At 36.7% G+C, this 25,540-nt stretch overlaps 2 protein-coding genes across 2 annotated transcripts in view; one reads left to right on the forward strand and one right to left on the reverse strand.

Annotated features, from left to right (window-relative positions):
* The window catches only part of stag1a (STAG1 cohesin complex component a), a gene marked incomplete at its 3' end in the record, with an annotated part of 48,491 nt that extends 38,013 nt beyond the window's left edge, over window positions 1-10,478 (reverse strand). The window contains exon 1 of the mRNA XM_016273275.1: window positions 10,188-10,478. The remainder of the gene's footprint in view (window positions 1-10,187) is intronic.
* Window positions 10,479-21,904: 11,426 nt separating this feature from the next.
* LOC107586575 (solute carrier family 35 member G2-like) lies at window positions 21,905-25,171 on the forward strand. The gene is made up of 2 exons (XM_016274004.1): window positions 21,905-22,149; window positions 23,875-25,171. Exon 2 carries the CDS (start codon window positions 23,905-23,907, stop codon window positions 25,132-25,134), a length of 1,230 nt encoding a protein of 409 aa, XP_016129490.1. The 5' UTR covers window positions 21,905-22,149; window positions 23,875-23,904; the 3' UTR covers window positions 25,135-25,171.
* Window positions 25,172-25,540: the final 369 nt, after the last annotated feature.

Raw genomic sequence — 25,540 nt, forward strand, 5'->3', positions numbered from 1 at the left:
AATCATGTTGCTTTGGCAATTTGCTGAAATAAAATAAGTACTTTTTTAAATTGTACTTTATCCATTTGTTTTGTATTGTCTTTTACTATAATAGCCTGTTCAATATGTCCGTCTATTACAATTCAATTCAATTCAAGTTTATTTGTATAGTGATTTTCCCGATACAAATCATTACAAAGCAGCTTTACAGAAAATGTTATATTTAGGCGTAGGTTATTAGTGGTGACTATGGCAGAAACATTTAAAACATTTTAAAATTGTTTTGTACACAATTAACTGCAATGATTATATGTTGCGATTAAGCCAAATTTGGTAGCTTTATATGTTGTTCCAAGGTTAGCAAAAGTATTACAGTATTTAGTTAGTATTACAAGACATAACCAATCCAGAAATATTAACTGTATTGGAGGTAATCAATCTCTTTATGTCTTTAACTGAAAAATGAGTGTTTACTATTGTCATTTTGCATTATTGACACTATTTTCCTAATTAATGCTGTTCAGTTGCTTTGTCACAATCTGTATTGTTAAAAGCGCTATATAAATAAAGGTGACTTGACTTGACTTGACTTTATGCTGGCCCCAAAAATGGCTGCAATTAACAATATATTCATGTTATTTTTATGTAATTTTTCATATTTAATAATCTTTTCAGACCAAAAGTTTAAATCTACATGTAAATCTAAATGTGAACGTCAAAGACTGACTTCCAAGCTCAACACAAAGTTTTATGATTTGCAGTGTTGTGGAAACATACTACATTTTAACAATATGATAGTATTAGTATTATTAATGTAATCCATTATTAAATTAATTATTAATCCAAAACATGAGTGTGACATCATATCCTGTTATCCTGTTACCCATATCTGGGATCTGAAGCAGGCTAATATTGCATTCTCAGTCTAGTGTGACCTCATGAATACAATCCACAGATATCACATCTGTCATGTTGGCCCTTTTGTGTCATCTATGACATCAGCTGTTTTATTATCCCACAGCCTTTTCCTTGACTTTCTGGGATATAAAGTGTGCATTTTATAATCTCGATGGAAGCAGCAGGTGAGCTTTTGTTTCAGGGATATTGTTTATTTAGATATACTACTCATTTAGCATGCTGATTTATACACACTATAAGGTGGAGAAGAAGGAATATTTAAATGCACCTGGCTCAGAAAAGTGAACTTAGTTCTAATTAAAAGATCTAGCATTGTTTGTTTGCAGAAGCCATTTGGTTTCACGTCTAATGCAATGACATTCATACATTTTTAAGTGTTTAACTGTACTATGTAACTATAAAAGCGCACTGTCTGTAGCAGCCCCTATGTGTAACAGCTAAATCTCTCTTACACAACACACCGTTTAAAGCCTTTAACTGCACACTAATGAGATGAGGTGCTCCGAAGAGCAGATGACTGACCCAGGGGACGTGAGAAGCCCTTAATCTTCAGGGATCTTTCTCCACTGATGGGAAGTCTACAGGAATAACCCTGAACGCTGGGCTCACGATAATCTTCCTTCATCACTATCTGCTAAACAATACCACAGCACAATACAGGGAAAAGCTCAAATACAGTAAAACCTCTCAGTGTGTCCTATAAGTTCTCCTAAATCTGAATTGCTGACAGACCCAGACACAAGTACAAGTAATAGTGTACAAAGACAATTTTTCATTGACCTCAACAACAAAAGATATAAGAATACTGATGCACCAAAAATTCAGCAACCAAAAAAACGTTTTTTTTTTACCCAAGCAAAACCATTAACTGAAACAGTGACTTCAATTTGTTAGCAAATTCCTGTTAGCCGACCTCCACATGTCATCCGCCCGGAACTGCTTCCCTTTACAACAGTAAGCGCAAGCTACATTAAAGTGATTATTACGTTTTGAATATAGATATTTTTCTTACAAAAAACGCATCAATTCGCTACAGAAGGCCTTTGTTCACCCCCCGGAGCCGTGTGAGACACTTTTTTTTTTATGGATGGGCCCTTTTTATTTAACTTGTTTTGGACTGAAGCATGCAACACCCGCTGAGTGCCATGAAACAGCCTGAAAGATCAAAGACAATTTTTAATATAACTCTGACTGGATTCGTCTGAAAGAATAAAGTCATATACACATAGGATGACTTGAGGGTAAGTAATTTATGGGCTAATTTTCATTTTTGGGTGAACTAACCCTTTAAAGGCACAATATGTAAGATTTTTTTATAAAAATATCCAAAAACCACTAGAACAGTTTTATATATTTTGCTGACTTTTTTTGTACTTACATTATCCCAGATTTTTCGAAGAGTGTTTAAATCCAGAGAAATAAGCAATTTTAATTAGTGACACTATCCAGAGTGTCGCCTGCCAATGACGTCATAACCCCTCGATTTCCGTTTTTTTTTTTTTTTTTTGTAGAACATGGAAACACCAAAGACGCTTTAATATGCTATGCATTTTATTAGACCAGTGACGACTGCAGAGTAGCATTATAACAGAACTTTCAAATGTATCTAGTATGATAAAACAGTGCTGATTTACCCCACATATGCACGACCGGAAGGAGTGGAAGCGGTCGACTGTGGCATAATAAAAGCTCTGCTGCTTTCGAGCCATGTGTCGCGCTTGTTCAGCGGCCTCATTTCGCTTCGACGGCTTTCTGCCTCACCCTGCTTCATACTACGATGTTAATAAATCTTTAATACATTAGGTCGTCCATGAACATGATTTCTGCCCGAGTCCCATCGGATTGCATCGGCTGTGGGGAAGAAGTCGACAACTCCCATGATTCCACACTCAGTCACGGCGTCATCAACCTACGTCTTTGTTTCATTGTTTGTTTTGAATACGCGCCCTCTAGCGGCAAAAAATGACATATTGTGCCTTTAAGATCTGTGATTTCAAATATCAAAAGCATTTCTCAGAAATCGCTTACTGCACATTTAATATATCACCCGGGAACCAGATAGTGACTTCAGTTACTCAATTACTCAAATATAGGGTTGCAAAGGGTCGGAAAAGTTCCGGGAAATTTTCCGGAAACTTTCCATGGGAACTTCGTTTGGGGAATTTTGGAAATATTCCAAGTTTGAAACTTACCAGGAATTTAAGGGAATTTATGGGAATTAATTGGAAATTTGGGGAAATTTATAAAACTATTACATACAAACATAAATATAAACATTTTGTTTGATCATAGGTTCCGATACAATACTATCTCAATCTAGTACTAATACAAATTGTAAAAAAAGTATTTTATTTTTTGGGGGGGGAATCTGTGATGCTTTTTTCAGGATTTATTGATGAATGAAAACTAGGGCTGCACGATTAATCGCATGCCATTATCATGCGCATCTCGTCAGTAAATCCGGTTCTGTGATTAGTAGTAAATCTCCATCACGTGTTTTCAGATGGAGTGGCATTTAATACACCGAGCCATGCATGCCAATGCCAATGCAAATTTCCAGTTTATTCCCATGGAAAGTTTCCAGTCCTGAAAATTCCCAGAATTTTGCAACCCTACTCAAATATAATTACTAGGGATGTCACAATTCTCAATTTAATATTGAACCATTCGGTACGACATCCACGGTTTAATACGCACTTGTGAATTGTGTTTTTTTGGTTTTGCGTTTAAATTTCCCTGTGCGTTTTATTTCTCTCAGAATTGGCTGTGTGCCCGTGATTTCACGTGCTGAGATGAAGAAATTCCTCCCCGCTTATAAAGTGCATTTGAAACATCAACACACGCCGAGCATCTTCCCTTGTAATGTCTTGCAATGAGAAGCATTTCTAAACCTGCTGTCCAACAAAAGCGAACATTATAACTTGTATTTACTTCACAGCATTAGTTGAGTGTTAGAAATAACTTCCTTTTGTGATCTGATGTGGCTTCTTATCACAGAATGAGGCTGAAAATATATTCTATACTATAATAAAGGCTATGTTGATTAGCAATGGCTTACAAATATATTTAATCATTATGAAAATACCCGAGATGGCTTGAAGAACACAGATAAACCATATATTGTCGCAGGCGAATGTTTCATCCTTCAAAATGTTTAACGTTATTTCTTCTTTTTATTCAGTTACAGCGATAGCGATGCCTTTATCCATACTAGGGATTTCCTGGAACATCATCAGTTCTATTACTTCTGTGATGTGTATGTGAATTTTCTGCATGGGGGCGCCCTCTGGCTACCAGTAGGAATTAAACACAAACATTACATGTGTTTATAGCACTCAATAATGGCCAATCCATCCTATTTTGGTTAAAAATCGGAAAGATAATTCCTCTCTCAAAATAAATTTTAAGTAGACATATAATAATCCACACTTTTTCCAGAAGTTTTCCTTGCACAGAAGTTTACAGGAGTTTTTTTGTTGTTGTTAAAGTTAAACAAAAACCAAAACAGAGTGTTAAAAACCAAAAAACACTCTGATGTGCCAAGTCATCTGAACCGAAACGAAAACCGTGGTTAAAAAAAACGAGGTATGTATTGAACCATGGGCTAACTATAGTGTTGCATCCCTAATAATTACCCTAACTTTATTTTCAGCGAAAACGTAAATTTTAATTTCAGTAAAGATGTCACTATATTGGAACCATTTGTAGATGCACCAGCTTCTAGTTGATACTGATAAGCCGATTATTTGGCAGATAGCATATATAGCAGTGTTTCCGCTACATTCATTCTGCCGTGGTGGGCTGCCACACCAAAAATCATCCCCAACACAACTAGCTTCTCTGTGACATCAAAGTGACGCCCCTCACATCATTCACAGTTGGGTAATTAGCAGAGAAGACAGAGCAGGACTTGAATTTTGGCACAGGATTGTGGCTATTGCGCATAATTCTACTCATTCTGCAGGTTCCGTGCTTATAGCTGGGAAATTCCCGGACAAGACACTTGGGACAGATGACTGAATGTATCATTTGCATATGCTTTTAAGTCTTGCAAAAATTATGTCAAAATGCCTGTCTTGGCAAGTATTCACGTAAACACAGTTGGTTTACATTAAACTAAGTCAGTATATAGGCTATTAAGTGAATGTAAACCGTTGAGAAGCAAAATGCATGAGGTCTTAAGAGACAGCAGCCTAAATAAACCTGCTGCTGTCTGTCATTACTGTTTATTTATACAGTGAAGACTATCCAGTGTTATTTTACAGCTGAATAGATTATTCAGTTGCTTGTCATTTATTTATTTGTTCTCATTTTATTACATACTGTTTACTTGTCATTTTTAGTTCAAATAAATTCAATTCTGAGTTTGAGTGCAAGTGATTCTTGGGTGGGGAGGTTTAACCAAAAAATAGGAAATAGTCCTGCCACTACACCTGGAAAAAATCCTAGAGGAAACACTGTATGGTTATATACATATATATATAAAAAACAAAAACTCAAGATTAATATCCTGTACATTATAAGTGTGTTTTATTTTTTGTTATATATATATATATATATATACACATACATACATACATACACACACTGCATATCTACATTATCTTGTCTAAATAAACAAAAAATAAAACACTTATAATGTACAGGATATTAATCTTGAGTTTTTGTTTTTTTAAAGTACAGTTATTTACATTCAACAGTATTATTAAATTACAAGTGTTTTTAAAGATTGCCTTTAAGATGATGACAAAGGTGTAAAAAAAGTCTAAAAATAGAGCAAATAAGTATAATTTAATTAAAATTATTTTGTTAGGTCAAAATAATGGGTGGACAATTTACCACCATTCAGTGCAAGTGAGAAGGCGAAACATTGTGTAGCATTAGGTCACATTATGTCTATCAGCCCAAAATTTTAACTTATAACAACCCAATATAATTTGTGCAAAATACCAAAGTCAAATGCGTATGGCAGAGAGACTGCAATATCAGTTTAACAAAAAAAAACACTATTGATGTAGTGTGGTCCAGAAATCAAAACAACATCATATTGCCAGGTCCCTGCTAATACCCATGCCTACCAAACCCCGACTAACAAATATAAAGTACACTTAATGCACATTCAGCACATCAGAGAATCAAAAATTACTTGTAGTGCCTAGAACAAATCGCCTATATAAAGGCGATCGGGCCTTCGCTGTGATAGGGCCGAGACTTTGGAATGAGTTGCCCCTGCCGATCAGGTCTGCCAAATCACTGTACATTTTTAAGAAACTGTTGAAAGCACATCTAATGCTGGTAGCATACAATGATTGATGTGGTGTTTTATATGTTGATGTGGTGTTTTATGTTGTCGATGTTCGTTTCCATTCTTGTACTTTTTATGTAAAGCACTTTGGTTAGCACCTCGGTTGTGTTTTAAATGGTGCTATATAAATAAATAAACAAGAACAAGAACACATTGAACCTGACTGCTGACACTAGTGTAAAATCACTTTACTAGGTGTGGCGTGTGAATGCAGCTGCAGCTCATTGTGCCGACTTCCTGCTTTTATTCTGGAGGGTTTGTTCAGCAGAGACACCAAACACACATTAACTGTGAAAAAGAGAAGGTCCTGAAGACTGAGAAAGACATTTCCATTCTCTAACACACACACACATACACACACCAGCAGCTGCTGCTGAATGTGTGAGAAACCACAGTAATAACTGATGAGACAGATCCACTGGGAGCTTTACTAGAGGCTAGCAATGCTTCACACCAGAAGGATACTCTTGACCATTAAATCCTTTACAAACAGCAACCTAAACAACAACAAAAGCACTTTCATCCGCACAGCAGTGAGTCTGCGCCGGCCACATGCAGCTGAATGGGACAGACAGAGTGCTTTTGTGTTGGTGTCACTGCGGCAGCAGTCATGGCCGCCCCGCTGCAGGCGCTCACAAAATGGAGACTGCAGGAGAGGGAGGAGAGACACAGCATGGAGCCGTCTTACTCTCAGAGCTGCTGCACTTTAACAAGCTTCAATCACGTTCTTTAACTGAACAAAGAGGCCCCATTCATGTCTGTTTTAAGGGTATCGTCAGCGAGGAAGATAATCACATATCCGTACAGTCAGACGTATCGGAGCAGTGTGCTGACAAACTGAAGATGTCAGGTGAAATAATTGGCAATCTCACAAATCTGGTACAGAGCCACGGCTGGCGGGAGGAGCAGTTGCTGGGAACACGCGGGTGCTTCTTCAGTTATGGCCAATTTTATGACCAGGTGGTTGAACATTATTAAAACTAATATTTTCCTTTTTGTTATATGATGGTCTTATTAAACCATCATGGAAACTTTTTACTGTGTCTCTACCATTTTTTTTTTACTTCTCAAATGACTTTTTATGTATTAATGTCAATATTTTACTGTGGTTCTATACCCTATAAAATAAAGATATACACTAAAAAGCCATTATGAAAACAATTATTTTACTATAATAATCTAAATAAAGAGTAAAATAACCATAAAGCTTTTCTATATTTAGCAAAACTAATATCAATTTGTACACAAACTATGATTTCCATCAGTTTTTCCCCAACATAATCAACAACTTTTCCCGAGCAAAGGTTTTTAAGGTTAGTGTAATCATTTACCAATGTGGTGGAAATGAGACTGTAGAAGTGACTAATGCATCACGTATGTTCCCACTGTTGGGGATTTTTATTAGACAGAATAAATAAACAACTAAAGAACATGATAATTGTGTTTTAAGATAGTTTATTTTCTAAAAGTGCCAACAGAAACATCCATTTACAAATGAAATAGGCAATTTATGTTCATTTATTTCACGTTTATAAATTGAAAATCGATAAACACTTTAACAATTGCTTGCGTCAAATGGCCTCACTAAGTTGCATCTTCAGTTCAATTTGGAAAATAATTTTTGCACCAATTTTGAATAAAAATGGCATCTTTTGGCAGTCCAAAAACATGACTCAAAAATTGATGTTGATAAATTTCAATAATGGAAGGTCAAGTTGGGTGCAGATATTTGACTTAATATAAGTTTTGCTGTCTGTTTAAAACACCTTGTTTTGTAGCTCATTCCACCATGTATTACTGAATCTGCCCCATGCTGCAGAAATTGATTTAAAAAAAAAAAAGTAAAAGTAGATAGTACTTCATAGCAAAACAGCCTCTTTCATTCATTAATATGACATTCATATCAACAGACTGAACCTTTCATCTTGTTCATTATTCACAGACTTTGGCTCCAGGGCTGAGAAAGACTTTGATTAACTGCCAGCAAACAATCTGTTGCGCCATGCCAAGAGAATGAACACAAAAACCATTCAAAATCAACTCTATTTTAGGTAAAGCAAATTTTGTGTTTATCATGTTGCATGATAAAAAGCCCATACAGTAATCTTTCAGCAAAGATAGGCACAACTTGTGAAATCTCAAGAACTGATAAAAAGTACTTATTTTGAATTTTTTTTTGCATGATTTACTAGCTATAAACCTAATATTATTTCTTCCGAAAGTACAGGGTATATGTCCTTGTTAATATAGCCTTGCTATTTTATGTATAATCGATCTCAGGGTGATCATAGCAGCCAACACATTGAAAATCCACTTATAAGAGTAAAAGCATGGTTTATAAATGATTTCTATATGCAGACTAATGCCAGATTTATTTGATTTATCTAGATCTATCAGTAGATAACATTTACTAAAAGACAGAGCTGGGCTTTATTTTTAAAGATGAATTGATTTTTTCTGCATGCCTGGTACTAAAGTAAACTCTGCTGACGTCAAACCGATCATTCTAAACAGGCTTTCTTGCAATCATAAAAAAAAAAAAATCACAAGTACAAGCACACACATGCCTTCTCACTGGTTTTAGGAAGGAAGATGTCATTATGATTGTGTTGTGAGGAGTAATGGTGAACAGATGGAGATGTGGATTGTGGACACATGGGTTTTGGATGCTAAGGGACTTGGTGAGCCACAGTTAAACACCTCTATCAGAGACCAGCGACTGAACGAAATAAAGTACTCAACATCTTTTAGTTTTGCATAGCAGGATTATATTCTTTCAATCCATTAGGAAAATAAGATGCAAAGTAGGTTGACTTGTTGTAACAGACTCTGTTCGGTCAGGTATATATTTCACACACTGAACTGTTTCCTTCAGATGGTTTTTTTAATGCCCACACTTTTAACCACAGGATGTGCTACATTGGGTAACCCTGCACAAAAATGGTTACATCATTTGCACTTCACAGAAAAAGTTAGCTAGTGGTTTTCCTGACTGCTGCGCGTCTCAAAGTACAACACTCTTTTCTGTAACATTACAACATCCACTGCTAGATGGATGGATAGACAGGTAGATAGATATTGCAGTGTTCTTGTGTTTCTGAGATTAACCTGAACTTTAAAATCATTAAGAATCAAGTTACCTTAGTAGTTTAACCCAAGTTGACTTGCTGAAAAACCCGTCTGATTCAAACAGAAATAATAGTAATAACACAAGGCAAGTGTGGGCTGACTGTGAAGTTTCAATACTAGTGTGATCTTCCTTCAGTCTGAGAAAGTACAGATGAAAACAAAGGTGAAAACTCAACCCCTCCCCCCTCACACACACACACACACACACACACACACAAACACACACTGGGTAAATAATACCCAGTGAAGTCTCTCACATATTCCTCAATTATAGCAACAGTATTACACCTGTCTGACTGCTTCTTCTCTCCTTTCCATCTCTTACACTGGGATTAATCATGTTATCATGACTAAAGCACACCAGATTACATATTAAGCCTGTTGTTAACATGTCTGAAATAATTTATAGGCTTTGACAGATTAAATAACGGGACCTTCATCATGTCATAAGAAAAAAGAAAAAGAAAAGAAGAAAAAAAACCTTGAGAACCAAACCAGCATCTACTCAAGCCCGCAGCAATCAGTGTTTGCCATAAACTGATCATTATATAATTAAGTGCAGCTCAATATCTGCGACAAACTGATGCAGGTCTGCAGACACATATGAGCTCAATTACACTCTGCCTTAAGAAAATGAGCCCTTTCTTTATGACCGAGCAGTATGTGCTCGCGGAGCCGCAGACGAGCCGCTAAAGCCCGGCTGCGGGAGTGTGGATCTGGCCTGAGGAGATGCAGTCAGTGTGAGAGCAGAGGAGAAGCCGCCCATCCCCCACCAGCCCCGCTGTCCTCCATCTTTAATCTCCAGACCCGCTACCCTTCACACACCACTAACAGCACAGAAACGCATACAACTCACCTGCGATGCTCATGGTCGCAAAGGTCGGCGTTCCCGCTATTCGGAATTCGATAAAAGTTTTGCTAAATATGGATTTATTAATTGAAAATTGGACCGGGAGAAGGAACCGCGCCTTTCAGAAGAGCAGCAATCCTAAACCGCCATCTGGTGGCATTTTCCACAATCGAATGGCGCGTGTTGACATCGGAGCCCGAGCGCCCTCTGGCGGACACAGCCGAAGCACAGCGGGCGGCGTGGGGAGGAGGAGGAGAGACCCTCACAACCACGACAAGCATGTCTGCGGTTTAGGCGCTAAAATAACACACATTTGGTGCTGATGTGTTTCTTCTTTAGAAAGCCCAGTTCTTTGGGCTTGTAGGCGTTTAAACTGTAGAACGATAAAACATAATTGGTCAGCATTATACGATTTATTGATATATTTTATTCATTGTGTGATTGATGTTTCAGGAGCTCTATAAACACCTGTAAACACAATACTTTCTATGAATTGTGTCTGAATGTTGGTTAAATATAGGCTATAGACTTAATGTAATTATTCTACTATGCATTATAATATTTTTTATTCCTTGTAACTCTGAAAATAAATTAGTTTCAATAGCATAGCATATTGAAGGCACCATTGAATGTATCAGGTATGATCATGTTTTACTTTCTTTTTCTTTTTCCCTTTTTCTACTTTAATTGAATTGTATTAATTGAATCTTATCGACTGGATTTTATTTGCCCTTATGCACACTTCTTTTCATGTGAAACCAATGTATTAAAGCTCTCAGTCTTTAGTAATTTACTGATCTGTAGTGACCTCTGTGTGATTGCACCAGGGGATTGGAGTGTAGTGTATGTGGGTGGTCTTCACACTGAGAGGGCCTAGAGCTGTTGTCTGGTCCACACTGGCCTCTTGTTTTGTTATAGGGCTGATGAGTCATTCAAAATTTAGGGAAAGGTCTGAATCACAATGAAAACAACCCACCAGACCAACCACAGATGCTGTGCCAAACATATAAATTAAAAATAAATATATTTTTTAAAAAGATATTAAATGTAATTTGCTTCATCTGGTCTTTCTGTGCTATTTGCCTATACAAAATTAAGACATCAAATAAAGCACATAATGCGTGTGAAACAATGAAAACCTTTTTCTGACAGTCAATCATCTCAACCTCTTGTCGCATTTTTAGTGTACTTTCATAGTGCTGTCCAATTGATTAATCACAATTAATTGCATCCAAAATAAACATTTGTGTATGCAAACACATACATTTATATATTCAAGACATATATGTAATATATATTCATATTTATATAACACACATACACACAAATGCCCATATATATGTGTGTGTGGGTGTGTGTGTGTGTGTGTGTGTGTGTGTGTGTGTGTGTTATATAAATATGAATATATATTACATATATTTCTTGAATATATATGCCATCATATAAATGCTATCTTTTGCAAGTCTCAAAGAATTCATATCCATTTTCATACTGCACATTATAATGTTGTGATACCTAAATTTACTGGTATTATTTAAAATGATTGATTTTAGGTTGTTATACTATTATACTAAAATAAAATGAATAAATTAAAATGAAAACATCTTTATGTCATTTAAAAAATATATATAATTTTAATATTGCCATAATAACATTTGCAATAATAATAAAACCAATCATTTTAAATGCTACCAGTAAATGTAGGTATCACAACATTATAATGTGCAGCATGAAAATGGATATTCATTCTTTAAGACTTGCAAAAGATGGCATTTAGAATGTGTTAAATAATTGTTTTTGAACTTTAGGTGAGCGTTAGATGATGGAGGCATTTTATCTGTAATTTACATGTAAAAGTATAGAAATTAGCATATCTAAGATCAAATCAAATATACATAAAAAAATCTAATAATGACTGATAACCAGGTACTAATATATTGTGCATCCTGACAAAGAGATAGCCTGCCTCTTCCATGCACTGTGACATGTACAAAGAAGCAGAAAGTGAGTTCTAGCTGGTTTAATGATTTCTCTGAACGAGAGCTCTCCTGGGAAGGTGCTAACATGCTGTTTAAGGAGCGGATGGTTTCTGTCTCCGTCATGCCCCATCTCCCTGCCTCTCCCCTGCTCTGGCATTAAAAGGCAGTGTTTCACCTCGCCTGGCTGCCTGTGAGCGTAGCAGTTTCTCTCAGGAGCTGTTAAAGGCTGCAGCAGAGTCACAAGCTCTGTGGGGACGGATCCTAATCTAAAAGATAAATCCCACAATGCAGACCTCACACTGCAGTGATACCCGACACCGGGCTAAAGCTGCGACTAAACAACCAACCCACTCTGTTTGTCGATTTGCTGTTTCACACTATTTACACTGCAGATGATAAGGGCTACCTGGAGACAAAACAATATTGGACGTGATATGAGCTGCAGAACACATCATTTGTGAGACCAGGCCAGCTTATTATTCTCCTCACAAACATGCCAGATCAAAGAGAGCACTTTTTACCCATCTATTCACGCATATTCTTTGCATTTGTATTTCCTGTTCCCTACCCAACTGGTTTTATCATCAGATTAGATCCAGTGCTGTTTCTGTACACTAGAATCTTCCCCAGCAGTGGCTTTTGTCAGTTTGCTGATGGATTCGAGACACTCTAACCCAATTAGGCGACTCTAGATTTATGAGCAGGACAAAAGAGAATTTACTAGGCCTCACTCTTCTCCCAAGAGAAGAATGATGGAAATGGAAACGGGTGGAAGGAGTGAGTCACTAATGGGAACAGCCTGGTGGCACACATGGCTTCTGTCACTAAACACACACGTCTGAAAGACCATTATATAAAATCTAAAAGTGATACTCCATTGTGTATTTTGAATGTATTTTGCTAACAACAATATTACTATTCAACAAGTCATGGACTAAAAGTCAAAATTCCTATTTTGATGTCAAGCCGCCTTGAAAGATGATATTTAGAGGTGACTCATTCACTGGGCTCTGCTGTCGTCTATGTCTGTGTAAAGTTCAAACAGCAATCGATACTTCACATCTTCACATCTTTCCACTGAGCACTAACCCCGGAGACAGCCACGTGCTCGAAGGAAATACATATGTACATAGATACCTTTCTGCTTTGAGAGACAGACAGGAATAAGAAACTCTATGTTTATTGCAGTTGCATAAACATAGCCACTGTGTTAAGACTGTGTCTTAATAATTAGAATGACCAACTATATGTAGCAGTTAGGCAAGGGGTAATCATTCTTATTTTTCAGATTTAAGTTACACCAATCTATAACTTTTTGTAACTGAAATAGACCCTTTTCACAGACTGTGAATACTCCTTTTAATGGTCATCAGCATCCTAAATCCTGAAAGTTCTTTAATGGTTTCATTTTTTTAAAATGTACATTTATAACACTATAATTTGTATTATATTACATTTGCTTTAAATTACCACAAAAAAAAAAGAGTTAAAATTGCATTGAGGGTAAATTTGACATAGTTTTAACTGAAACAATATTGTGTTTTTCTTTTGTTATCTGAACAAATGCGAGAGAAAAAAAATATACTTGATGTGGGCTCCCATTCACCACTAGAGAACTTTACCCAACTATGATGATTTTCACTTTGAGTTCAAAGTTATGGATAATAATGAAGAAATAAATTAGATGACAAACTTTTTAAGTCAAGTCCAAGCAGTTAATGGCAAGTGTTTGCCATTGGGAATCATCAACCAATAGTGACAACATTCTTCAATCACAATGTTCAATGATAATAGTAGTACAAGTTTTGTATTATTTTTATTGTATTTTATATGTTATATTTATTTTATATAATTTTCATTTATACTGTGTATGCATATTGTATTTTAAAAAGCAAAAGCAAATTGTGAAAGGTAAGGGCTTAACTTTAAATGTGTTGCCTTGTCTATAAGCAGTAAGTATTTTGTACAGCACCTTAATATTATTGAAATAAATCACATAAAATTATAATTTTAGAAAATAATTTATTAAAACTCACAACACAACACTTGTTTGGGCTATTTTCACATTTACATATCCCTTCCGACTAACAACTTGGAAAATACAGCAGCTTGTAAATATAACCTCATGTGGTCAGAACTTGTAAATACTATATTTATGACTCCACTTGCAGGCCATCTAAAATAGTGCCATTACTGTTCAAAGTGTTTTATTTTTCTCTCATTGTACGTCATGATTTGAAGCTTAACAAACATTTTGCTGCTCTATGTAAATGATTCTATCAGTTTTAAATCGCCAAATTTCACAACTAATTAATTGTTTCTCAGTCACAATCACATGTCGCAGTAAGTTCAAACAAAGCCATTCCCTGCAGTCACAGTAAATGTTTGCACTGATTGCTGCGCTCCTCTTTGTCACCATAGCAACTTGTCATAAGGGATGTAATTACCCTGGCCAAAAGTACTTGAAGATGGCTTATCCCCTGCTTCCGTTCCTCTGGGACACAATCGGTGGGAGGGAGAAACAGTAGGTGGTAAGGAATATAGCAATTTTACCTGACTCACAGGTCAGTGATGAGTTATTCAAATCATATTCTTATCCTGCATGACCACATACTGTCATAAGTGAGTCATACTGGCCATACTCAAATGTAGCACATGCCTATTTAATATTGAAAGAGAACTTTCTTAGAATTATAATGTTTACGTAAATTCTTGGTACATACAGTGTACATATAATATAACATTACATATTTTTATTAAAAATATACATATAAAAGGCACAAGTGGTAATGATGAATTACCACTTACTATTAATTCATAATTAAAAGAGTCATAATTAATTGGTGAATAAAATGTGAAAAAAAATTAAACACATTTTCTTTCACAGTGTTTTTTTTACTTTTTTAATTTCAGTTATCATGGAAATTTTAATCACCTATTGGATTTCATGCATGCTTTTCTATACACCTCAGCACAAGCTATTGTCGTGAGTAACTGCCTGATTGCTCAATCGATTTTAATGCTTTTTAATGGTTAATCATGGATTGTTTCTGCTGTCTCAAGCAGGCAGATCAGGACATTTTTACTAAGACAGAATAATCAGAAAGCAGTTAACAGAGTGTTTGATAGGTTTTAGACATCTACAGGGTCACATAGCGTTTACGCTGATAAATCAGAGTAAACGCTAAAACAGCTATAATTGAAGAGCTATAGATTGCAACAGCAGCCTCTGAAGGGTGTTTTCATTATTACCACCATGACTTTTACCTTTCACAGCTTTTTTAGGGGGAAGTCGTGGCCTAAAGGTCAGAGAGTCGGATTCGTAACCCAAAGGTTGCGGGTTCGAGTCTCCGGTCCGGCAGGAATTGTCGTGGGGGGAGTGAATGTACAGCGCTCTCTTCCACCTTCAATACCACGACTGAGGTGCCCTTGAGCAAGGCACCGAACCCCCAACTGTTCCCCGGGTGCCGCAGCATAAATGGCTGCCCACTGCTCCGGGTGTGTGTTCACGGTGTGTGTGTGTTCACTGCTGTGTGTGTGCACTTTGAATGGGTTAATTGCAGAGCACTAATTCCAAGTATGGGTCACAATACTTGGCCACATGTCACGTCACTTCACTTCACTTCACTTCTCTTCACTTTATGGATTAAAATATATTGTGCTTTGCTATATTGTCATAATATGTCAGAGCATTCACATGTACAATTTTCATATATAATGCAGGCCACTGCCTCAGTGTTTATCACGAAAAGATTTATTGCATTATCTGTCCATAAATTCACATATGTGATTACAGTGAAATTCTGCAGGGCCATCAGCAAAAAGCTGGCACATGCAAAAACAACACAGCATGACGTTGTTAACAGTGTCACTCCCTTAGTCTTAATCACACAATGTCCAGCAAATGTCTTTGAAGCAAGGACAGCTAACAGCAATCATGTCATGTTAGCTCTATTTTTACAGCACAGTAACCTTGCTGTGAGCTCTCACAGCAGCTCTTTTGCTCCCCCTCGTTGGTGTCTGCGTTCTGTTGCACCAATAAAAAATGGATGAGGTTGAGAACACTCCATATACACTCATAGTCATGATCGGCCAATCTCTGGCTGGTCAAACCGAGCCCACAAGCTCCATCCCTCATCCTTTAGTCTTTTATAAGCATGTTGTCAAGGAGTATTAATTGCTTGGGACTTGACGGGATTGCTTGAGACTTGTATGACGTATTTTCTCAAGAGGCAGGTGAAAATAGGCTCCTCAGAGACTCTGAGAAGATTTTAGAACCATACTGGGGTCAAAAGTGGGACTGTATACAGGGGGGGGGGGCTACAATGTTTCCACTTGAGGGCCCTCAGAAATTTGACCAAGGGGAACCAATAAAATGTTCTGTGCAGGCGGCCAAAAACACAGAGAGACACCACTGGCATCCACACCAGCACATGATAACATTCTGTTTATTACAAGCATCTGCTGCAGTAATGAGGTCTGTCACTTTAAACAATCTTTCTGATTGGATTTTATCATTTATCAGCTGGAAAAACTATTACAATTATTAACCCTTCAGGTCCCACTTTATATTAGGTGTCTTCAAATACTGTGCACTTAATTATAAAAATGAACTTTTAGGTACAATGTACCTATTGTGTTCATGTTGAATTGCAAAACACTTTTGTTAGATATGGTTAAGGTTAGCGACAGTGTAATTATAACAGCTGCTTACTTACACAACAGTGTAATGTAACTACAGAAATTAATTACAGATGTAATTACAGGACAGTATTTTCAAATATAAGTACAAGGTTGATTTAAATGTAAGTACATAGTAGTTAAGGACACTTAATATAAAGGGTAACACTTAATTTTAAGGGGTCCTTGTAACACGTTACATGCTTACTATTATAATAACAATAAATTATGCGTAATTACTGCAAGTGACCCTAAACCAAACCCTAATCCTAACCATATAGTAAGCACATGTAGTTAATTCATATGACTCAGTACTTAAATGTAATTACACAAGGACAACTTAAAATAAAGTGTTACTGTACAGTATACTGTTTATGTTATATGCTGAAAACAATATGTCCTGGTTTTCTGACCAGGGGTAATTCACATGCATCTAACTGTAGCCTACTGTACAGTAAAATCACATGCAAACTTTTGTCACCCACCTAGCAGTTAGGTTAATCTTAGTTAGGTTATTAAGGCTGTGAGGGTTACACATGCAGCTTGTTCAGTGGGTTGCAATGTGTTCTTATTTAGGTAAGTTCAGGAAGCTATTGCTACAGTAGACTATTAAGTATGTATAGGGCCTAATGTAATCATTTTTTTGCCATTTAAAAGGTTTCGATCAACTACAAGGTGTACAAAATACAACCCATTAAACAGGATATATCAATCCATCACACTGATGTTCTCAGCTCCGAGAAGAGTAGCATTTTAGATCCCAAAATAATTAGCTTTTGTTCCTCTCAACAGGAAATGCCTTATCAATTTTTATGTTTGCTTATGTATCAATTACAGCATGATATCAATGTCCTAAATAAAGCTTTTATTGTTTTGTATTCTGCAGTTCATTTATTGTTTTTCTTGGCTCTTGTAGCATTGAGGAAAAAGTCTGCGCCTGACAAGATAACTAACTCTGAGGTTAGATAAGGATAAGTGGCCGTTTCTTTTCAGAGTAGACTTGTAAAAACAGACTGTTAAGTATTTAAATGCCCTGCTGACACACTACAGAACAGCTGTATGTAGTGTGTAACTGTGTATGTAATATTTCAGTATCTGAATTATGTATATCATTATGTATCATTAATATGTTCAAGAATATATTACTGAAACAATATAACACCACAAATGCTTACAATTGCACATTTCACAAGAGTGCTAACTGTGTTTCAGTGTGCTCATTCAACAAGTCAGCAGTATTCTGCCTGCAGCTCCTGGAATTATAATGGCACCTGCTGTCTTTGTGCACGGTGAATAAACCTTCATCCTCTGTTAGCATGCCAAGCTGTATGTTATGAAATATTTTCTAGATATGTACTGGGAATAACAAGGATGTATTTGTATTTTAATCTAAACTCTGTTAAGTCATTTTATAAATTTGTTGGTTTGATAAAATTGTTAAATTGACTATATGACACATAGTTTGATGTTCAATTTAGTTTATATACCTAAATATATTATAATAGCTTATGTTATTGAGCATAAAGAAATGTTGCATTTAGAAATGTTGACTAAATAGAGGTGGATCAAGGAAAAAATATCTATTCTGTTTAGTCAAATGGGAGTTTATTGATTCTGCTGCATCACTTTCCTGTTTTAGTCTATCAGTATTTTCTTGTGCATACTTGAGTGGAGTGAGTTAATGTATTTAATGCTTTCTAAATAACAGGGAGAAGATGCAGTCTATTCATTATGATCAGCTCATGTAGACAGCGGGGCTATCGGTTACAGAGTGCCTGTTTGCCCTGCAGTGCAAACAAACAGTGAGGGATTGTGAAGCTACACTGGTTCTTCATGATCTGCTTTAACCAGGTTTAGCCCTGTAGTGCAAAAACCCTGGATTCCAGTTTGTTAAATAGTGAGTCCATGTTTTACACAAAGAATGTTCTGTGCGAGGGTCAGTCTGGACTTTTGAAGGAATGACACTTCATTACATGTCACTTTCACTCTTAAAAATAAAGGTGCTTCACGATGCCATAGAAGAACCTTTTTGTCTAAATGGTTCCATAAAGAACCTTTAACATCTGAAGAACCTTTCTGTTTCACAAAAGGTTCTTTGTGGCAAAATAAGGTTCTTCAGATTATAAAAAGGTAAGAAAGAGATGGTTCTTTAAAGAACCATTGACTGAATTGTTCTTTGTGGAACCAAAAATGGTTCTTCTATGGCATCGCTTGAAGAACCTTTTGAAGCACCTTTATTTTTAAGAGTGTAGGGCAGACCAAATCTGTCTCTGAAGTCTAATGTGATAGATTAATGGCTGGTGCAAAATATATTGAGGCCTCTCACACAAACAATATTATATGTTTGACATTTTGTTACATTAAGCTTTAAAGTTCTAAGATTTATTTATTTTAAGAGTTTTTGCTTATCAATACAATTCACCTTTTGATTATTTTGCCTGTGTTGTTACTCATAATCCAAACAAAAGCAGTATGTTGGGAGTTTGTCCATTTTGACCCAGTGCTGGGTTGCCAAAATTACCCATATTGGTTTGTTTTTAACCCAGCATTTTTTTAGAGAACTTCTTTTTATATAATCTTTTTCTCTGCTGCCAATCTGTGACTCGCAGAGCTGTTGTCACTTTGAGAGATTGTTATTATGTCTCTGTCCTCATATCCCCACAATTCCAGGGATATGTCAAGGATTTATGTTTTTACACTGATGTCAAAACTAAAAATCTGCAGAGAATGAAATCTGAATCTGTAAATGAATAAAAGACATTGTGCATTGAATCATTCATTTCCGTCATATTTAATCACCCAATATAAGTACTGGGCACAGACTGCCTATTATATTGTAGATTTTTTTTTTATTAATTATTGTAATTCCCAAACAAGGATACACATACCCCAGAAGGCACCTAAGCAGGTTCCAAAGTGCTTTAAAAGTTTAATAACTATAGAACACCTGTTGAACTCATAAAACCTCAATTAAAACTTACATTTTTGTGTGCTATCAAAAAAGGAAATAATGGTTTTGTTTGTTTTTAATTAACAGAGTAAAACATTAAATTTAAAGAAAGGAAAGCTAAATAATACGTATGAGTGTTATCATTTAAAAGGGCACTAAACTGTGCTGCAGGGAAAATAGCATTGACACTTTGTTCTCTGTGTCTGTGGAATGAGTTTCATCCATCATTCTCCACACCAGCACAGAGCGGAAAAGAGCTCAGAGGTGTTTGAGGTTTATACGCTCACTGATCTGTCACAATGAAAGTAAAACTAACACTGACAGACAGAGCATTCAGATATCTCTCATAAAATCAGTGTTCTTTATGCATTTTTAATTCATTAGAGGTAAAAGTCGACACTATGCCAGAATTGTCCTGGTTTCACCCCCAATATCTGTGAAATCAATGGAACCGAACACTAATGAGTATAATGTCTGACTCATGTCTGACTCATGAAAACCTCATTAACCCGGTGTGACAGCAGAAGGAGGGTTGGAATTAGTGTCTCGATGAGTGTAGTGTTGATAGCATGTAGAAAATTGCCCATGTGTTGTTTATTCAGGGAGCTTCACAGGCAGCCTATTTAAAACATGAAAATGAAACACTTTAAGATAAATGGCTGGTCCTCTGGGCTGAACCGCATGTTCTGGTGAACTCTCTGGTGTAGTTACTATGGAAACAGGAGCTTGCTATTTTCACACACCCTTGGTTATTATAAATATTAAAGGCTATCTGTGAGTAATTACAAATGGAGGAGCAAAACAATGTTTTGTTTTATTTTTTAAACCTTCATTAAAAAGACAAGCAAAAATCCAGCCAGCAAGACACGACATTCTTGAAGGAAAAATATGCTAAACCTTTTTATTTTAAACTATTGGGTTACACAGCTGTGTCAGATAATCAGTCAGCTTATGGGAGGTCAAAACATGCTGAGATCTCCCCTCATTATAATAACAGAAGTCACGGGGGTTATATCATATCATGAAATATGAATGATGCAGTTCTTTGCTCCTGATCACATTTAAAGCATCTTTTAAATGTTTGAAACGGCAAGTGTGGTTCTCATTTGTTCTCAAGACAGAACAAGTGCACTTTAAAAAACAATCTATCCCCTTTCATGTTGTTTCAAACTGTATGTATGACATTCTTTCTTCAGTGAAAAAAATGAAATGTTATTGAGAATGAGAATGTTATGAACTGTCAGTCGCAATCAATATTCCATGCATCTCTTTTGCATATGATCAAAGTGAATGGTGACTGAGGCTTCCCATCATGCATACTACAGAATTCTTTGCTCTACAAATTTATGTAGCTTACACTCTTAAAAATAAAGGTGCTTCATGAAGTACCTTTTTTGTCTAAATGGTTCCATAAAGAACCTTTAACATCTGATGGACCTTTCTGTTTGACAAAAGGTTCTTTGTGGTGAAAAAAGGTTCTTCAGATTATAAAAAGATAAGAGAGAGATGGTTCTTTAAAGAACCTTTGACTGAATGCTTCTTCTATAGCATCGCTGAGAAGAACCTTACAAGCACCTTTATTTTTAAGAGTGTATATAGAAATACTATGCTTCACACAAGTTAATTATTTTATAAACAGCATAAAGCTGTAGCCATATATATTGTTTTGTAATGAATAATTCACTTGTAAGGACTCTTCTAAAAAGAACATTAAATTCAAGCTTGTTGCGTTTTTTAACAAATCCACTAATATAATTGGCTCATGGCCTGTTTAACATGATTTAATATATCTGAGGTAGGCTAAATCTTAGCAAAAATGTATAAAGCCATATAGTTTTCATCCTTATTGTTAAATGAACGATTTGGGTGAGCCTGTCACGCTGTACTCACCTTGCTCTGAAATAGCTTACATATGGAACTTTAATAAAATATCTCTATTTATTCATTTCTGGCTCATGTATAAATTATATTCATGCCATGCCAGTGAAGAGTGATGGAGTGATTGTTGTTAGGTGAAGTTCTACTGCGTCAATGGCACGCTCCTCCTGAACGATGACGCACGCTTAGAGCAAATGCTCCTCATCATAGTCCATGCGTGCAGCTCGACTGAGATCTCACAATCCAGAAACAACGTCCCTTCAGTTCAGCATCCTGCGAGAAAAGCCTCTGTGAGACCTGCTGCGAGCCGACTGGAGGCGGAGGCGGAGGCGCCCTGCTGTTATTTATTTAGACAAATCTAGAAGCGTTTCCATACAGAAAGAAAGGCATGGGAAGACTGAACATATTGCCTCACAATGATCGCTGGATTTCATAGATTCATTCGCGGATCTTCAGTGGCGAAAGGCATCTGAGAGGACAGGTGAGATTTCATCGTTTTTCTTGGTCGTTGCGCAGGTGGTCTTAGAGAAATCCGAGTTACCTTCTAATAAATAGCCATATTGTTTCATATATATATATATATATATATATAGATAGATAGCCTATTAAAGCTAAATGATCATGTAGCCTATGTTAGGCATGAATAACAGGAGGGGCGTGAGTACATTCAGTGCTGTAGTACTAGACAGTGTGTCTGCTTCATTCATAAAATCAGTATCAGTGAAATCAGTTCATCTCTGCTAAATGTCACTCATATATATATATGTGTGTGTGACCCTGGACCACAAAACCAGTCATAAGGGTAAATTTTCTGAAATTGAGATTTATACATCATCTGAAAGTTGAATAAATAAACTTGCCATTGATGTATGGTTTGTTAGGATAGAACAATATTTGGATGAGATACAACTATTTGAAAATCTGGAATCTGAGGGTGCAAAAAAATCTAAATATTGAGAAAATCGCCTTTAAAGTTGTCCAAATGAAGTTCTTAGCAATGCATATTACTAATCAAAAATTAAGTTTTGATATATTTACGTTAGGAAATTTACAAAACATCTTCATGGAACATGAAATTAACTTAATATTCTAATGATTTTTGGCATAAAAGAAAAATAATTTTAACTAATATGAATTAGTTCATTTTGACCCATACAATGTATTTTTGGCTATTGCTACAAATATACCCAAGCGACTTAAGACTATGAATCTGACTAAGACTAAGACAAATATATGACAGCTTCATCCTCTGCTTTCTGCGTCATGTGACATCATCGAAGCTTGTAGGAGCCAGAGGGGCTAGTTGTCATACTTTTTACTCTCAGGTTTATTTTTGAGAGTCAGTTCTTGTAGATACATGTCTTAATTAACTGACAACAAAAAGGCTTAGTTTGTAAATGTAAAAGTAGTCTAAAACAATTCATAAACACAAAACAATTTATGAAGCAGCAAAAAGGTGGCATGCTAAAATATTTTGGATACTGTTGTTAATACATTTTATAAATTTTAAACACAAGAAACAACTTGCCTCATGCCTGAAATTTATGAAAAATAGCCTCATCCTTGAAGGATATAGAATTAACAAAAATATCATAATTAAATATGAATATTACCATGGAAAACCACGTAGAGGTCACATTCGTGAAACTTACTGAATTTTAAAATATATTTATATATAAAACCCTTGTGAAAACTAGTCTCACTCACTATAGGTTGCACATATTGACAAATACTCCCATTCAAAAATTTGTGATAAGGTTTTTTTTTTTTTCCAAAGACAATAAGGCTTTTATTCAGCAAAGACTTGATTCAATTCAGCATTGGCATCACAGGAATGAATTACATTTTAAAATAGAAATTATTAGAGAGTTATTTGAAGTTGTAATAATATTTCACCATTCTACAGTTCTTACCTGCATGTAAAATTAAAAAGCATATAATATGAACTAATCTCAGTTTTTGTAAAGAAAGAGTTTGCCTTAGGTTTTATGCTGTGGTAAACTCAGTGTGAGTAATAGTCATCGATCCAGATCCAAAAATACTTCCAGAACACCAGGATGCTAATATGTCATATAGCTTTGCTTGAGAAGTCTCCCTCTGTGAAATTTCGGTCATTTTAAAAGCATTGCTTGATGTATTGAGCTGTACATCTTGTTTTAAGTTTTAAGTATTTAATTTGTGAACAATTCTTTCTCTTTACATTCAGGAGCTTCTCGGCAGCTGGTATTGTAAGAAAATGGAGGATTCACCATCAAAGCATCTTCTTGGCTCCAAGAAGAGAGTCCAAATCCACCCAAACACAGTGACAGTCAAATATGCCACTCACTTTCCCCAGCCTGGAGACGAGGGCTATGATGACGCTCCATCTTTTGAAGACTTCGGCTCATTTGTGGAAGAGACCTCAGACAGGAAGTCAGGCAGGACTTTTTTCGGTGCGCTTGACAGTCGGTCCAAACTGGCTGGGGACCAAAAGGAGAAAGGGGTCGGAGGTCAGCTGCAGAGCTTCGGGGAGGCCTCTGTGTTCGCCTCACGCATGACATGGGCCGCTCTGTTCGGGGCGGCTCTAGCCCACGGCTGCGTAGCTCTCATCACACGCCTGGCTGCTGACCGCTCTAGGGTGCCATCGCTGGAGCTTCTCTTTATCCGCTCCGTCATCCAGGTGTTGTCCATCGCTGTGGTGTTTTATTACAAGGAGCCTCCCTTCGGGCCTCAAGGCTACAGATTGCGTCTTTTCTTGTATGGCGTGTGCAATGTCATCTCAATCACGTGTGCGTATACCTCCTTTGCCATCGTCCCGCCCAGCAATGGCACCATCATGTGGAGAGCCACCACGACGGTCTTCAGCGCCATACTGGCATTTTTACTCATCGACGAGCGACTGGGCATGACAGACGTGGTGACGGTTGTCAGTAGCGTCTTTGGCCTCTGCTTGGTCATGATTCCCAACATCGTAGGCGAGCACCGATCACTTGGTTTCTGGAAGGAGGCCTTTGGCTACACCATGACGGTAATGGCAGGCTTAATGGCGGCCCTGTCCATGATCATATACCGCGCCATCAAAGAGAGGGTGAGCATGTGGACTGCGCTCTTCACCTTTGGCTGGACCGGAACTGTATGGGGAGTTTCCACCATGTTCATCCTGCAGGAGCCCATCATTCCACTGGACGGAGAGACGTGGGGCTATCTAATCAGCATCTGTGTCTGCTCCACTGTGGCGTTCCTGGGGGTCTATTACGCCCTCAACAAGTTCCATCCCGCATTGGTCAGCACCGTTCAGCATATGGAGATTGTTGTGGCTATGCTTCTGCAGCTGATTGTGCTCCACATGGTGCCCTCGGTGTATGACATCTTCGGGGGTCTCATCATCATCATCAGTGTTGTCGTGCTGACGGCTGTAAAGCTTTACTGGGTGGGCAAGAGCAAAAGACAGGAGTATGAAGAGATCCTTGATTCGCCGATAAAGTGAACAAAGTTATTGGTTTAGAAATTGTTTAATTAATGGTACCCACACTCTTAAAAACAAAGGATCATTGGCATCTGTGGCTCCATGAAGAACCTTTATCATCCATGGAACCTTTTAATTGCACAAAAGGTTCTTTAGATTTTTTTAATGTTCTTCACAGCAAGAAAAAAAATGGTTCTTTTAAGAAAGGTTCTTTGGGGAACCAAAAATGGCTGTTCTATGGCATCTCTGCAAAATCTCATTTAGAAACTTTCTTTTTAAGAGTGTACAGAGGTTATTGTGAGTGTTTGAGAAAAATATCTATGTAAAGTTTATGTAAAGTTTATTCATTGATGAAGTGCTATTGTGAAGTTGTCTTTGACTGTTGTATTATGTGAAGCTTAAAAAGGTTATTGTTTCTTATCACACA

This window comes from Sinocyclocheilus grahami, unplaced genomic scaffold, assembly GCF_001515645.1.
Source record: "Sinocyclocheilus grahami isolate Dianchi unplaced genomic scaffold, SAMN03320097.WGS_v1.1 scaffold5.1, whole genome shotgun sequence".
In the NCBI taxonomy this organism is placed as follows: domain Eukaryota; kingdom Metazoa; phylum Chordata; class Actinopteri; order Cypriniformes; family Cyprinidae; genus Sinocyclocheilus; species Sinocyclocheilus grahami.